The sequence below is a fragment of the Chiloscyllium plagiosum genome, unplaced genomic scaffold, assembly GCF_037043375.1.
Source record: "Chiloscyllium plagiosum isolate Xiang-an unplaced genomic scaffold, Cpla_swu_hap1 HiC_scaffold_30, whole genome shotgun sequence".
In the NCBI taxonomy this organism is placed as follows: domain Eukaryota; kingdom Metazoa; phylum Chordata; class Chondrichthyes; order Orectolobiformes; family Hemiscylliidae; genus Chiloscyllium; species Chiloscyllium plagiosum.
The window spans coordinates 11,536,633-11,551,910 of NW_028270168.1; the positions used below are offsets into that span (position 1 = coordinate 11,536,633).

The following is a 15,278-nucleotide window of genomic DNA, read 5'->3' on the forward strand; positions in this document are numbered from 1 at the left end:
TTGGGCCGAAGGGCCTGTTTCCACACTGTAAGTAATCTAATCTAATCTAATCAAAGACATGGATAAAATTTTCAGTAGCAGATAAGCTGATGATTTATTTATATTCTTTAAGAACAATAAAAACCCAAGAAATTTAAGAAAAAAAATCAAATGTAAAGAATTTGTAATGCATCTTTGATTTATCTATTGGTGTGTTTATTAATCCTGCTATATAATTAATATTAGCCTTGTTTTAAAGTCTATTTGCATTCTGTTCTGATTCTCCTAGTGAATCTGTTGTCTATGGAACTTACGTATTTCACCAGTGGAATCCTGTTTGCAATAATTGTTAAGAAGTGGGTGTGGGACTATTCAATCACAGTTACACTCATCCATGTCATACTGAGCTCTGCAGGTGAGTACTCAATAAACCTGGACAAACACACTTGGCTTTCTGATAAAGCATGATGAAATAATTGTCAATAGTACAGAATTTAAAATTGTACTTCTCAGAACCAGGACTGGAACAAAGGGATCTCATCTTCTATACAGTATAAAAGGAAGATGCTAATTGTTTTGGCCATTGTTGGCATGGTGATGCAGTATAGCTATCAATCTTAGTTCTTCCTCACTTTCTTCTAACCTTAGTTCTTAGGCAAGTACATTCTGATTGGCCAGGGTGTTGTTGTGGAAACGCAGCTTAGGTTGACAATCTCCAAGACCTTTTTGTTTCCATGAAAAAGTGTAATGTAAGTTCTCCTTTGTCTAAAATAAACAGGATGTGCTACGTTGTGTTGTGGGTGTTGGTTAGCTCAGTCAGATGGATAGCATGTTTGAGTGATGCCAACAGCATGAGTTCAACTCCTGTACTGGCTGAGATTATCAGGAAGGACTCTCCTTTTCAAACTCTCCCCTCATCTGAGGTGTGGTGATCTCAGATTAAATCAGCATCAATCATCTCTCTCTGAGAGAGAGAATAGCCTTATGATGACTTTACCTTTACTCTGTTGTGGTACACATTACTGTGCTAACACAGCCTTCATTAAGAATTACATGGGGTTTAATGAAATTTCCTGATTTTATTTCTAATAAAACCCTCTTTACAATAAAAGCTCAGCACTGTTGGAACCAGTGCTTAAATTTAAATACCAATAATTAATTCTAGGCCAGCCTTCATTAGTAATTTTGCTGACTTTCCATTCTGTCAAGGTCTGATGCCCTTTTGTATCTGTCTCCCACATTGGCAAGTCCCATCTTTTCAGTAACTCCTGGGTTTTATTTCATTTGCAGTGATGACTGAGTTTCCTTTAGCGTGGCAGTGGTGGTTGGCTTTGGGTAAGTTTTAGCAACTTTTTCTTTGGAACTTTACAAACCTGTGATGGAGTCTTTAGCCAAACTTCCAACCTATAAGCAGTGAGTCAGCTTCTGGGGCTGAATTTCTCTTTATAACTGTAAAGAGATGAAGTGCACATTTACATAAATTGATCTGTCAATTTTACTGTTAAAACTGAAAGAAGCACAAAATATGAAGGGAGCAGCAACAACAATGGGAGCGGTGAAAATGCGGACCAGGGGCTGCCAGGAAGGTAAATTTTTCCTGTTAAATACTAAACTCATAACTAGGCAGAGAGAAGGCGCAACAGGAGTGCAAGTGGACATAGGGATTGCTGGGTACGTGAAGTGATATATTCGGGCAGCGGCTGACCTGCCCTTTTCCCCTAACTAAAGAAAAAGACCCTATGTGAAGGGTTGGTAAGATAGGGCTTTTGTTTAAACTTATTCAATCTCTCTTGGCAACTTTGAGCAGAGGGGATTGAAGCTCAGGCAGTTGCATCTCCTCTAGCAGGACGAGGGAGGTAAGGGTCACCAATGGTGTCCCTGCTGACTTCGCCTGTGAGAAGCGCACCCAAGTCCAGCTCCTCACAGACTGCATTAGGGAACTGGAGCTGGATGAACTTCAGATCATTCGAGAGGCTGAGGGGGTGATGGAGAGGAATTATAGGCAGGCCATCACACCTAAGTTACAGGATAATGGTAGCTGGGTGACCACCAAGAGAGGGAAAGGGAATAGGCAGACAGTGCAGGGATCCCCTGGAACCATTCCCCTCAATAATAAGTATATCATTTGAATACTGTTGGGTGAGGTGGGGGGGTGGGCCCATAGGGGAAAGCCTCAGTGGCCAGGTCTCTGGTACTGTGCCTGGCTTGGTGGCTCAGTAGGAAAGGGGGGAGAATAGGAGAGTGATAATGATAGGACATTCGATTGTGAGAGGAACAGACAGGAGATTCTGTGGTTGTGAGCGAGACTCCCAGATGGTATGTTGCCCCCTGAGTGTCAGGGTCAGGGATGTCTCAGACTCAATCTACAGGATTCTTAAGGGGGAGGGAGAGTAGCCAAAGTCACTGTACATATTGGTACCAATGACATAGGTAGGGAAAGGGAGGAGGACCTGAAAAGAGAATATAGGGAGTTAGGTTGGAAGCTAAAGGCAGGATGAGCAGAGTAGTAATCTCAGGATTGCTACCAATGCCACATTCTAGTGAGGCTAGGAACAGAGAGCAAGTGCAGATGAACACGTGGCTGCAGGGCTGGTGTAAGAGGGAGGGCTTCAGATATGTGGATTCTTGGGATACCTTCTGGGGAAGATGGGAACTGTACAAGAAGGATGGCTTGCACCTGAACTGGAGTGGTACCAATATGGATGTAGGTTTGCTTGCTGAGCTAGAAGGTTCATTTCCAGACGTTTCGTCACCCTACTAGGTAACATCTTCAGTGGACCTCTGGGCGAAGCACTGTTGATAATTCTTGCTTTCTATTTATATGTTTGGGTTTCTTTGGGTTGGTGATGTCAGTTCCTGTGGTGACATCATTTTCTGTGGTGAAGTCATTTCCTGGTCTTTTTCTTTGGGGGTGGTAGATGAGGTCTAACTCAGTGTGTTTGTTGATAGAGTTCCGGTTGGAATGCCATGCTTCTAGGAATTCTCATGCGTGTCTCTGTTTGGCTTGTCCTAGGATGGATGTGTTGTCCCAGTTGAAGTGGTATCCTTCCTCATCTGTATGTAAGGATATTAATGAGACAGGGTCATGTCATTTTGTGGCTAGTTGATGTTCATGTAATATGATGGCTAGTTTTCTGCCTGTTTGTTCAATGTAGTGTTTGTTACAATTCTTCGAGGAGAAAGTGAGGACTGCAGATGCTGGAGATCAGCACCGCCTTCCTAACCTGCAATCTTCTTCCTGACCTCTCCGCGCCCCACCCCACTTCGGCCTATCACCCTCACCTTGACCTCCCTCCACCTATCACAATTCCAACGCCCCTCCCCCAAGTCCCTCCTCCCTACCTTTTATCTTAGCCTGCTGGACACACTTTCCTCATTCCTGAAGAAGGGCTTATGCCCGAAATGTCGATTCTCCTGTTCCTTGGATGCTGCCTGACCTGCTGCGCTTTTCCAGCAACACATTTTCAGCTTTGTTACAATTCTTGCAAGGTATTTTGTAAATAACATTTGTTTTGCTTGTTGATTAATGATGCCCACACGATTAATGATGCCCACAACAGACTCCGTAAATACAACCAAAAATCTTTACTCACTCCTGCAACAGACCATGAATGGACAGACAGAGTACAACAAGACATAGATATTAGACAGCGACAAACACAGAAAATGAAAAAAGCTAGACCTGCAGAAAAAACTAGATAAATTTATACAAAGTAACAACACTGACAACACAGAAGCATGGATTGTCTGACCGACCCTTAACAGACACTGAAAAAGCTCATGATTTGGAGATGCAGGTATTGGACTGGGGTGTACAAAGTTAAAAATCACACAACAGCAGGTTATAGTCCAACAACCAACTCTCAGAAGAAACCCAGCAAACTGTCAGCATGTAGTCGCACCAACATTAAGCAGAAAAAGGAGGGAAACATACTTAATACACAAGAAAGGAAAGCACTGAAAAGACGAAAAAAAGATAAAAACATTGTTATCCTAACTGCAAATAAAGGATGCTTGACAGTCATTCTAAATCAAAGAGACTACATCGATGAAAGTGAATGCACTACTTACAGATACCAACACTTACCAACAAGTGGCAGTAGACCCGACCCCACAATGAGAGAACCGAATCACAGCCACCCTTGGACTTTTTTTTTTACAAACATGGTGCACCACACAACAGACCATTTTTATAAGTCATGGCAGCCCTACTTGAGTTATTTGGATATAGATTTGTCAGTTATCTTAATTAGGGCGTTTGTTTAACCAGGATGGTTAGCTTTGTCAAGTCCTGGGCCCTGGAAGGGGTTTGCTGAGTTAATACTGATATATATACAGTGCTTCCATTCCTTTGTTTGGTAGCTTTGTGCTGAGCATAGCTGTTCTGTTTTTTGTGGGTTTTTTTTATTTTGTTTTGCTTTCTTTTTAATCTATTAGTTAATTATTTATTGGTGTTGCTTTGCACAGTGTTAGGGTTTGTTTTGTATTATAGGGTAGGCTGGTAGTTAGTAGACAGTAGTTGTACTGTAATTGTGTTTTGTTTTCCTTTTATTATACTGATATTTGTTATTGATTGTATTTTTCAGTAATTTTTTATGTTTGTAAAGTTAAAAAATTTGCTAATAAATATATTTACAAAAAAACTTCAGAAATCTGGAGAAATAAATAAGATTGACTTCTAAAAAATGAAGCCAGATGGATCCAACACACCACGCTTCTATGGATTACCCAAAATTCACAAATCAGGAGCCCCCCTCAGACCCATAGTCTCACTACCTGGAACACCAACTTACAGGTTGGCCAAGGAGCGACACCAAAGACTAAAACACTTAGTAGAAGACTCACGGCACTCCATCCACTCAAGAATTCCTGAAGACTAGCAAAGGCACTAAGATAGAAGAGGATGAAATAATGGTGTCCTTTGATGTAACAGCCTTGTTTAAATCAATCAACAATAACCTGGCCAAGGAAACATTTATTACACTACTAGAAGACCCAAAGACACATACACCAAACACCATCAACTTCATCAGCAAGGACAGTATCATCAAGCTAGAGGTCCTATGCTTTACCACCTATTTCACCTTCAACAACAAAACTTAACAGACAAACCAATGGAACACCCATTGGATCTCCGTTATCAGGGTTCTTAGCAGAGGCAGTAATATAGAGACTCGAACAAACAGCTCTGCCAACCATCCAACCCAAACTTTGGGTCCGCTACGTGGATGACACCTTTGTCATCACTAAATGAAACAAATTAGAGGAAATCTTCAAGACTATCAATAATACCCTTACTGGCATAAAATTCACTGAAGAGGAGGAAAACAACAACAAACTGCCATTCCTAGATGTCACAGTAGAGCGAACAGCCAATGAGAAACTTCAAACCAGCGTCTATGGAAAACAATATGTACGGACAAATACTGAACTACAGAAGCAATCATCCCAACACCCACAAACGAAGCTGCATCAGAACATTATTCCAACGAGCCACCACACATTGCAGCACAGAGGAACTACGCAGAGCAGAGGAAAATCATCAATACAGTGTATTTAAAAAAAAAGGGTACCCAATGATTTCTCAGCAACAAACCCAAACAAGCAGACAAAACGCATCCAGAAACCCTAGTCATTCTCCCCTACATCAAAGACATCTTGGAAATGACTGCCAGACTACTCAGGCCCCTTGGCATCATGGTCGCCCACAAACCCACCAACACACTAAAACAGCCCGGATGCCCACTGAAGATGTTACCTAGTAGGGTAATGAAACATCTGGAAATGAACCTTCCAGCTCAGCGATCAAACCTACATCCAGAACCTCAACTTGAACTGCAAATCTTCTAAAAACTCACTGAGGGCATCAATATCTTGGGCTGGAGGCATGCTAGCGCTCTGCAGGAGAGTTTAAACTAGTATGGCAGGGGGTGGGAACCTGAGCTCTAGCTGAGGATGGAGTATCACGTACAGCCAGATACAGCGTGCAGAGAATCTGAGAGAAGGGATAGACAGTTGATAGGGCAAAGTTGCAGTCTGTGTGATGGGTTGAAGTGTGTCTTTTTTTTAAACGCATGAAGTATCAGGAATAACGGTGATGAACTCAGAGCATGGATCAGTACTTGGAACTGTGATATTGTGACCCATTATGGAGAAATGGATATCACAAGGGTATGAATAGTTGTGAGATGTTCCAGGGTTCAGATGTTTCAAAAGCAATGGTGGCTGGGGGGGGGGCATTGCTAATCAGTGATAGTATCACAGCTGCAGGAAGGGAGGTCATCAAGGAGGGTTTGTCTACAGATTCAGTATAGGTAGAAGTCAGAAACAGGAAAGGAGCAGTCACTTTATTGGACATCCCCTCCACCCCCCACGGCAACAGAGACACAGAGGAGCAGACTGGGAGGTACATTTTTGGAAAGGTGCAGAACTAAGAGTTGTTGTCATTGGTGACTTTGACTTTCCTAATATTGATTGGAACTGCCTTAGTTCAAATAGCTTGAATGGATCAGTTTTTGTCAAGTGTGTCCAGGAAAGATTCAGCTTGTAATATTTAGATAGGCTGACTAGAGGAGAGGCCTTATTGGATTTGGAGCCAGGCCAGGTGTCAGATCTTTCAGTGGGAGAGCATTTAGATAATAGTGATCACAACTCCCTGACCTTTACTATAATCATGGAAAGGGATATCAGCAGATGGTATGGGAAAAGTATTTAATTGGGGGAGTGGGAATTATAATGCTATTAGGCAGGAACTGGGTGTCTAAATTGGGAACAGATGTTCTCAGGGAAATGCATGACAGAAATGTGGAGTTTGTATAGGGAGCACTTGCTGATAGTGCTGGATAAGTTTGTCCCCATGAGGCAAGGACAGGATGGTAAGGTGAAGGAACCCTGAGTGACAAGGGATGTAGAACATCTAGTTAAGAGGAAGAAGGACGCTTACTTAAAGTTGAGAAGGCAAAGATCAGACAAGTCTCGAGAGGGTTACAAGGTAGTCAGGAACTGAAGAATGGACTTAGGAAAGCAAGAAGGGGGCATTAAAAGCTTTAGTGGGTATGATTAAGGAAAACCCTAAGGCACTCTTCGCTTACGTGAGAAACAAGAGGATGGCCAGAGTGAGGGTTGGGTCGATAAGGGATAGCGGAGGGAACTTGTGCCTGGAGTCAGTGTGGGGAAAGTCCTTAATGAATACTTTGCCTCAACATTCACTGCTGAGAGGGACCTTGACGTTTGAGAGGACAGAGTGAAACAGGCTGATATGCTCAAACAAGTTGATGGTAAGAAGGAGGATGTGCTGAAAATTTTGAAAAACATAAAGGTAGTTAAGTCCCCTGGCCAGACAGGATATACCAAGGTTACTACAGGAAGTGAGGAAACAGAGTGCTGTGTCTCTGGCAATGATCTTTGCATCCTCACTGTCCATTGGAGAAGTGCCAGATGATTGGAGCGTGGCAAATGTTATTCCCTTGTTCAAGAAAGGGAATATGGATTATCCTGGAAATTACAGACCAGTCAGTCTTCTGTCTGTGGTGGGCAAATTATTGGAGAGGATTCTGAGAGACAGGAGTTATTATTACTTGGAAAACTATAGTTTGATTAGAGATAGCCAGAATGGCTTTGTGAGGGACAGGTCATGCCTCACAAGACTTATTGAATTCTTTGAGGGTGTGACCAAATATATTAATGGAGGTAGAGGAGTGGACGTGGTGTACATGAATTTTAGCAAGGCATTTGATAAGATTCCCCTGGTAGGCTCATTTAGAAAGTAAGGAAGCATGGGATACAGGGAAATTTGGCTGTCTAGATACAGCATTGGCTGGCCCATAGAAGACACAGGGTGGTAGTAGATGAAAAGTATTCAGCCTGGAGCTCAGTGACCAGTGGCATTCCACAGACATCTGTTCTGGGACCTCTGCTCTTTGTGATTTTTATAAATAACTTTTGGATGAGGAAGTGGAGGGGTGGGATAGTAAGTTTGCCGATGGCACAAAGGTTGGTGGAGTTGTGGATAGTGTGGAGGGCTGTTGTAGGTTGCAATGGGACATTGACAGGATGCGGAATTGGGCTGAGAAATGGCAGATGGAGTTCACCTAAAAAAGTGTGAAGTGATTCATTTTGGGGCATAATTTTAAGCTAATTGGAGGAAGGTTTAGGGGAGATGTCAGAGATAGATTCTAGACACAGAGAATGGTGGGTGCGTGGAAAGCACTGCTGGCAGTGGTAATAGAGTCAGATACATCAGGGACATTTAAGCAGCTTTGGATAGGCACATGGATGATAGTAAAATGCAGGATATGTAGGTTAGTTTGATTTTAGAGTAGGATAAAAGGTCAGCACAACATCGAGGGCCGAAGGGCCTGTACTGTGCTGTACTGTTCTGTGTTTGACAACAACTTGCATTTATTTAGAGCCACCAAAATAAAAAAAATCCCAAATCAGGTCTCAAATGAAATTTAACATGGAACCAATAAAAAACACTAAATTTAAGCCTTAATTAGTAAAGTATTCTTTTGAACTTATCTTGTGGGTGTGAAGAATTCCAGGTTCGCCTGGATGTTTCACCAGGCTCTGTTAAGTCCTAACAGAAATGTAAATCTGAAAGAGGAATGGAGGGGGAGATTGGCTGATTGTCATCCATCTCGGAGTGACTCGAAGTTCCACTTTTCATGGGATTTCCTTGATTGTGATAAAATCATTAGGAAAGGCCCAGTGTGAATTACGTATGAAGAGAATCAGCCAGAGCAGTTGTATTAACCTTGCTAGTACTCTGCTACTGATTTGCAGAGATCAGCAACCTCACCAGCTATCACTTAGAAACAGAAGTTTCACAGTCTCTTCTGAGTATTATGGCTTAATCTCTACCTCCTTCTCAAACTGCGTTTGTGTGAAGGAGTCATTGTGGTCATACAGCATGGAAACAGGCCCTTTGGTCCAACAAGTCCATGCTGACCATAATCCTAAGCTAAATTAGTCCTACCTGCCTATGTTTGGTGCATATCCTTCCAAACATTTCTTTTTCATGTACTTAGCCAATTATCTTTTAAACATTGTAACTGTACTCGCATACACCTCATCCTCTGGAAGTTCATTCCACATACAAACTACTCTCTGTTTAAAAAAGATGCTCCTCATTTTTTTTTATAATCCTTCTCCTTTCACTTTAAAAATATGCCCCAGAGTATTGAAATTCCCCACCTAGGGATAAGACACCCACCATTCACATTATCTAAACTCCTCATGATTTTATAAACCTCTGTAAGGTCAGCCCTCAACCTCCTTCGCACCAGTGAAGAAAGTCTTAGCCTATCTAGCCTCTCCTTACAACTCAAACCCTCCATTCCTGGCAAGTCTTTCCTGAACCCACTCCAGCTTAATAAAATCCTTCCTTTACATGGTGACCAGAATTGGATACAATGTTCCAGAAGAGGCCTTACCAAGGTCCCGTACAACCTCAACATGACATCCCAACTCCTATACTCAAAGGTCTGAGCAATGAAGGGAAGTATACTAAATGCCTTCTTAACCACCCATTTACATGTGATGCAAACTTTAAAGAATTATGAACCTGAACCCCTAAGTCTCTCTATATTTGAACACCACCCAAGGCACTATAAGTCTTGCTTGTGTTTGTTTTACCAAAGTGCAATGCCTTGCATTTATCCAAATTAAACTCTATCTGGCACTCTTCTGCCCATTGACCCACAATCTCTTTGTTATGTTAGATTACCTTCTTCGCTGTCCATTACACCACCAATTTTGGTGTCATCCTATAAAATAACACAGCCTACTTTCTTTACTATTAGTTGTGAGGTGTGTTATTGAAGCATATTGAACTCAAACGACTATCACTATTTGTGAATTAGAAATATCATATTTGGAAAAGTGACAAGAATAAATGCTTTAATAACACTTTGCTTTTTCTACAGGGGGCGGCTTGTTGATGATGATCTGTAATGGACAGCTGGTGGCACACTGTGTTTGCCAAAATAATCCTGCTTACTCTTCAAGTAACCTCTGAGAGAAAATGATCAAACAAGGCCACAAAAATCAGAAGTTCAGGATAATTCCCCATCTAACATACCTGCATTGATTTTAATGAGCAGAGAAACTGCATCCTTCCTCAGAAATAATTCATGTTAAATGTTTGAAAATCACAGTTTGTATTTTATGTGACCAGAAAAGGTCTGTTTTTCACACAAAAGTCAAGTGGATCATGGGCAGCTTAAAAGAAAGACTAATAACTTTCTCTTTTCCCCTTTGAATTTTGATATTTGTTGCTTTGCAAAGGTAATTCCATAGAAGACACCAAACATAGACATAATTTTAATTTTGTCCAATTATGTGTGCATTAGATCTGCTTGGGGAATGTGGTGTCTAACCTGCCCTGCACAGTAAAGTATCAGAACTACTGCAGCAGTAATATGTCAGGAAGTAATTGGGAACTCTTAGAAACATGTCTGATCAGATCTTTATATGAGTAATCCAATCGTACAATATTAAAGTGAAAAACAAAAGAGAATATAGTATACCAACTTAAATAAATATTTGAGAATTGAAGGATTTCTTTAAAGATAACTCAGAATCAAATTTTCTATATGCCGAAATAAAAAGTACATGCATTGTAAATAATAAATAGGCTTAAAGTAGAATCTTAGAACTCCCAAAAATATTAATTCACAGTATTCATATAAAACATGAAAACTACAATCTGATATTTTCCCACTAGGTAAAGAAATTGTCTACCCTCAAAAGGTTAAAATGTTTAATATTTACCTTTTGGAGGGGAATGACCATGCATTTTAGAATTTTAACCATTTTTATTGCATTCAATATTATATCATTCAATTATCAGTGGCTTCCTTTACTTTTAAAATGTTAATAGGTAATATATGGAGTTTCAACAAATTCAGTTTTAATACATAGAAATCCCCTTCAAGTTGAAAAATTATTACCATCAAAGTTTGTGAGAAGATTTGTAGCTCGGGTGCTTGTTGTTGTGGTTCTGTTCGCCGAGCTGGGAATTTGTGTTGCAGACGTTTCGTCCCCTGTCTAGACAGATTCAAACCACTACAAATGCCGGAGGAAACATCACAGGAGCGCTTCACAGGAGGCTCCCAAGCACTGAGGATGTCACCTAGACAGGGGACGAAACGTCTGCAACACAAATTCCCAGCTCGGCGAACAGAACCACAACAGGTTATTACCATATTCTGGAGTTAATGCGATTGATTCCTATACTGCCACAGATTGACAACTCTACCTTGTCTGTTGAGTTTTTTTAAATTATCTCCTCAACATTGTAAAATAAATTATTTTTGGTGAAACTGTTTGAAAAAATGAAATGTCCAAGGCAGGTGGAACTCAAATCCTCACCTTCTGGCCCAGAATTAGAGACGCTATCACTGTCACAGACACAGGAAACTGTTCAGTTGTAAGTTCTAGTTTAGTTTTGTAGAGTTAGCAAACTGCCAGTTTATCATTATGTTTTGGTAGTTCTTGCTTTGGCATTCTGCCACAGTATATTGTAGAATTCACCAAGTTTTAGCTGTCTTTAGTAATATTGCATGTCGACTGATTATCTTAGCCTTTATCTGTCCTAAAGATTTTTTTCATTGTTGGTTTATCACTTAAATATCAATTGTGGGGGTGGGGGAGGTGCTCAGTAGTTGATATTTAAACAATATTCTCTTTTACTGCTGTCATCAAATTTATAGAATGTCTTGTGCAGACATACAGGACTCCAGACTGGAAAAACTGGATGCTCATTCACTGTTGTATTTGAGAGTCATCTGGATGTTTTAATGTTAAATAAGGGGCATCTTACATTTTCTTTTAAATGTGTTTGCAGGACTGAAATATAAATAACTGAAGTAGATGAAATGGAATATGTAAAAATGTATATCAGATCAATCCATATCTGAAAGTTCAAGGTTTTCATGAGTATTCTACTAAATTCATTAGTTTTATTTCTCATAATTTTCAGAACATGTTAGGATACTTCAAACTGCATTAAAGGTGATTGAAAAATTAAGTGTACTCAGTTTTGTATTGCAGCTACATCCCATCATTTTCATTTGGACTCATTTTTATTTGGATTATGAAATCATAAAACTTATATTTTTATGAAATGTGTTTGGAAATAATATGAAAATTAAACCTTTTTATTCTTTTAGGAAGAATATTTCTATCATATATCCAATTGACATAGAAAGCATGGCATTTAAAAAAAAGTAAAGATAAAAATGACTTGTGAATTTAGGCTCCAGATACAGGAAACTGTTCAGTTGATAGTTCTAGTTTGGTTTGCAGGGTTAGTAAGGCAACTTTTGTTGTATTTTGGTAGTTCTCGATTGGCATTCAGACATGGTGGACACTAAAATTCACCAAGTTTTAGTATCTTTGCAACAAACTACTTGCAAAGCTAAGCCCAGGCTTTCTTGAACTGAAAGGAAACATACTTGAACAAACAAAAATTATTGGTTTTATCATACACTGCTGATCTCTTTAGTCAAATTAAATGTTGTGAGAATATACATTTTAGGTTATAGGTAAGAAATAAAAGTATTATTTTAAAAAATCAAACAACACTGTGTAAAAGTCACATTGGGTTCTTTAACTTACAAAATCTATTGAAAAACAATAAATGTTTCAAAGATCTTGGTAAAATACTTAATTTGGACCAGTGATGGTAAGAAAAAGTCGAAATGAAAAACTGGATATCTTGAGGGTTTCCAGTAACACCAGATTACAGTTAACAAGGAAATTGAAATCAATTAATGAACCTAGAACACTAACCTTGGTTATGTCCTTCTTGATGCTTTGAAGATCAAGCAATGATAAACAAAAATTGAGAGAATTACTTGAGGCTGAATAGATGTAAAGTATGTTTGCAATGATAGACCTGTAATCAAGTTAGTTCCACAATCACCAGGGAGGTTCTTTATGTGCCAATCTTTAACCATTCCATTATATTTGGGATGAGTTAAAGCTGGATTGTGACAATACTGCTACTTTAAAAAGGTTGTTTTGCCCTTGGTTCTTTGAAGAGAGATTGGAAAGGTACAGGTGCTGAAGTAGTTAGCGAGTCAGCCTAAGTCAATAATGTAAGAGGCCTTTAGCTTTTTTAAAGCAGTTGTACAATGAAAAGGGGGTGTCCAGTTCTCCCAGATCAGGCTTTCTAGTTTTTCTTTAGGTGTAGCAGTTACAAGATGTTTGGCTCCCAGAAGGATCAGAGGCTTCAGTAAATGATTCAGAGCTGTGACTTTCTCTGAAATCTCTCTTGATGTGGCACTCTCCTGGATTGGAAACCTGCCTGTAAGAATCTGTGTTGTAATGTACTTTTTCACCAAGGGATGTGTTTATGTGATGTTACTATACTGGAATAGTTAATTAGTAACAGGTACCATATCTAGTGTTTGGTTAAGTTTTCCAGTAGTTGTTATTCTAAATTCCTCTTTCTTGTGCTTGTATTTTAACTGCAGTGTTTAAATAAATTGTGTTTAGTTTATGCCAAGTGGTTTGACCAGTTGCATCACACCTGGGACACCCACTTCACATCTGCCTTTAAAGAAAGAAAAGGTTAGGGTCTAGACTACCTTCTTAAAATATTTTGAGGGGATCTTGCCTGGTGCATAACAGCTTGTCAGCAGGAGTCATCACTGGTACAGGTGATCAATTAATGGTTTGTTTCCTTTTCCCTTTCAAACAGTAGTTAAGTTCACATATGTCTGAGATGTTTGGCTGACGATGCTAAGTTTGTTGCAAGGTTGTTTATGTGCAAACCATTCAAGATATGGCAAAAATATCTTAATTGAAGGTACCCACACGTCACACAAATATGCATTCAGGCAAAAACAAATCCCTTTCTGAGTCAGATACAGAAACTATTTCTGAATTTGTCCTCCTTAACCCACTAGAAGCAACAGCAAGGTAAGGCAATGGCTTAGTGATATAATCACTGGATTATTAACCCAGAGACCAACATAGTATTCTAGGCACCTAGGTTTGAACCCTACCATGGCAGATGTTGGAATTTGTATTCAATAAATTATCTGGAATTAAGAATCCAGTAATAATTATCAGAAAAAATCCATCTGGTTCACTGATGTCCTTCAGAAAAGGACACTCCTTACTTGGTCTGTGATTGCAGAACCTTAGCAATATGGTTGACTTTTGGATATAGATGATCCCGAGAATCGAGGAAATGTGACTAAGGATTGAAGAAGCTTCAGCTCTCCTTGTTAGAATTAATATGAATGAGAGGGGTGATCTCATTGAAATGTAAAGGAGTCTTAAGGGGCTTGACATTGTAAATGTTGCCTCTCAGGGGAGAGTTTAGGATGAGAGGCAGTCTCAGAATAAAGGGGTGCCAATGTTAGATTTAGATGAGGAATTTACTCTCTGAGGGTGTGAGTCTTTTGAATTCCTTGCCATAAAGAGCTGTGGAAGTGGAATCCTTCTGTATATTTAAAATAAGATAGAGATTCTTGATCAGTCAGGGATTCAAAAGGTTAATGGTAAAGGACAGAAAAATTAGGAATACCGAATCAGCTGTGAACCGACTGAATGGCACAGCAGGCTTGAGGGGCTGAATGACTTCCTTTTCTTCCTATTTCTTACAGTTTTCTACATGTTGAACCCCTTGCTGTTAGCCAGTTTCATCTGGGCTGGGGAAATTATTCTGCCATGAATGGTCTTCCATCATTACTAGAATTTTATTTCATTTACATGATTGCAGAAATAGCTCAGAATAATTTCATGAGTCTCAAAAGAAATGTTCTGTAGGCATTAATTTCCCACGGTGAAAGGAACTATAACAACCTGGACATCAAGCAACAAAAGCCAAATAAATAATAAAGTACAGCATTTATATCTGAAATCCTACACATAAAATGCATTTTTCTATTTTTAGCTGCATCATAGAAATCTTTCATTCGCTCAGTGAATAGCGTTTAAAGGCTGTCACATGGAGTAATTCTCGTGAACCTACGCTGCACTCCCTCAATAGCCAGAATGTCTTTCCTCAAATTTGGAGACCAGAACTGCAAGCCAGATTTTGTATCCAATTGGCTAGTTCCCCTGGATCCCATCTCACTAAGTAGTCAACCATACAAAACCTTGTTGAACATTTTGCTGAAGTCCAAATAGACAATGTCTGATGCTCTGGCTTCATCAATCTTCTTTGTCACTTCAAAAAGCTCAATCAAATAAGCAAGACACAATTTCCCACACACAAAACCATGTTGACTATCCCTAATCAATCATTGTCTTTCCAAAGCATTAAGTCCTGTTCCTCAGAA

At 39.7% G+C, this 15,278-nt stretch overlaps 1 protein-coding gene across 3 annotated transcripts in view; it reads left to right on the forward strand.

Annotated features, from left to right (window-relative positions):
• Positions 1–13,486, forward strand: part of LOC122563515 (putative transmembrane protein 244) — a 50,727-nt gene extending 37,241 nt beyond the window's left edge. For 2 of the 3 annotated variants that reach the window (XM_043717335.2, XM_043717334.2), the window contains 3 exons: positions 269–394; positions 1,270–1,314; positions 9,906–13,486. In XM_043717335.2, coding sequence (XP_043573270.2) covers positions 269–394; positions 1,270–1,314; positions 9,906–9,997 — 263 coding nt within the window. In that variant the 3' untranslated portion in view covers positions 9,998–13,486. The remainder of the gene's footprint in view (positions 1–268; positions 395–1,269; positions 1,315–9,905) is intronic. The other variant, XM_043717336.2, reaches the window with a different exon arrangement.
• The last annotated feature ends 1,792 nt before the right edge of the window (positions 13,487–15,278 follow it).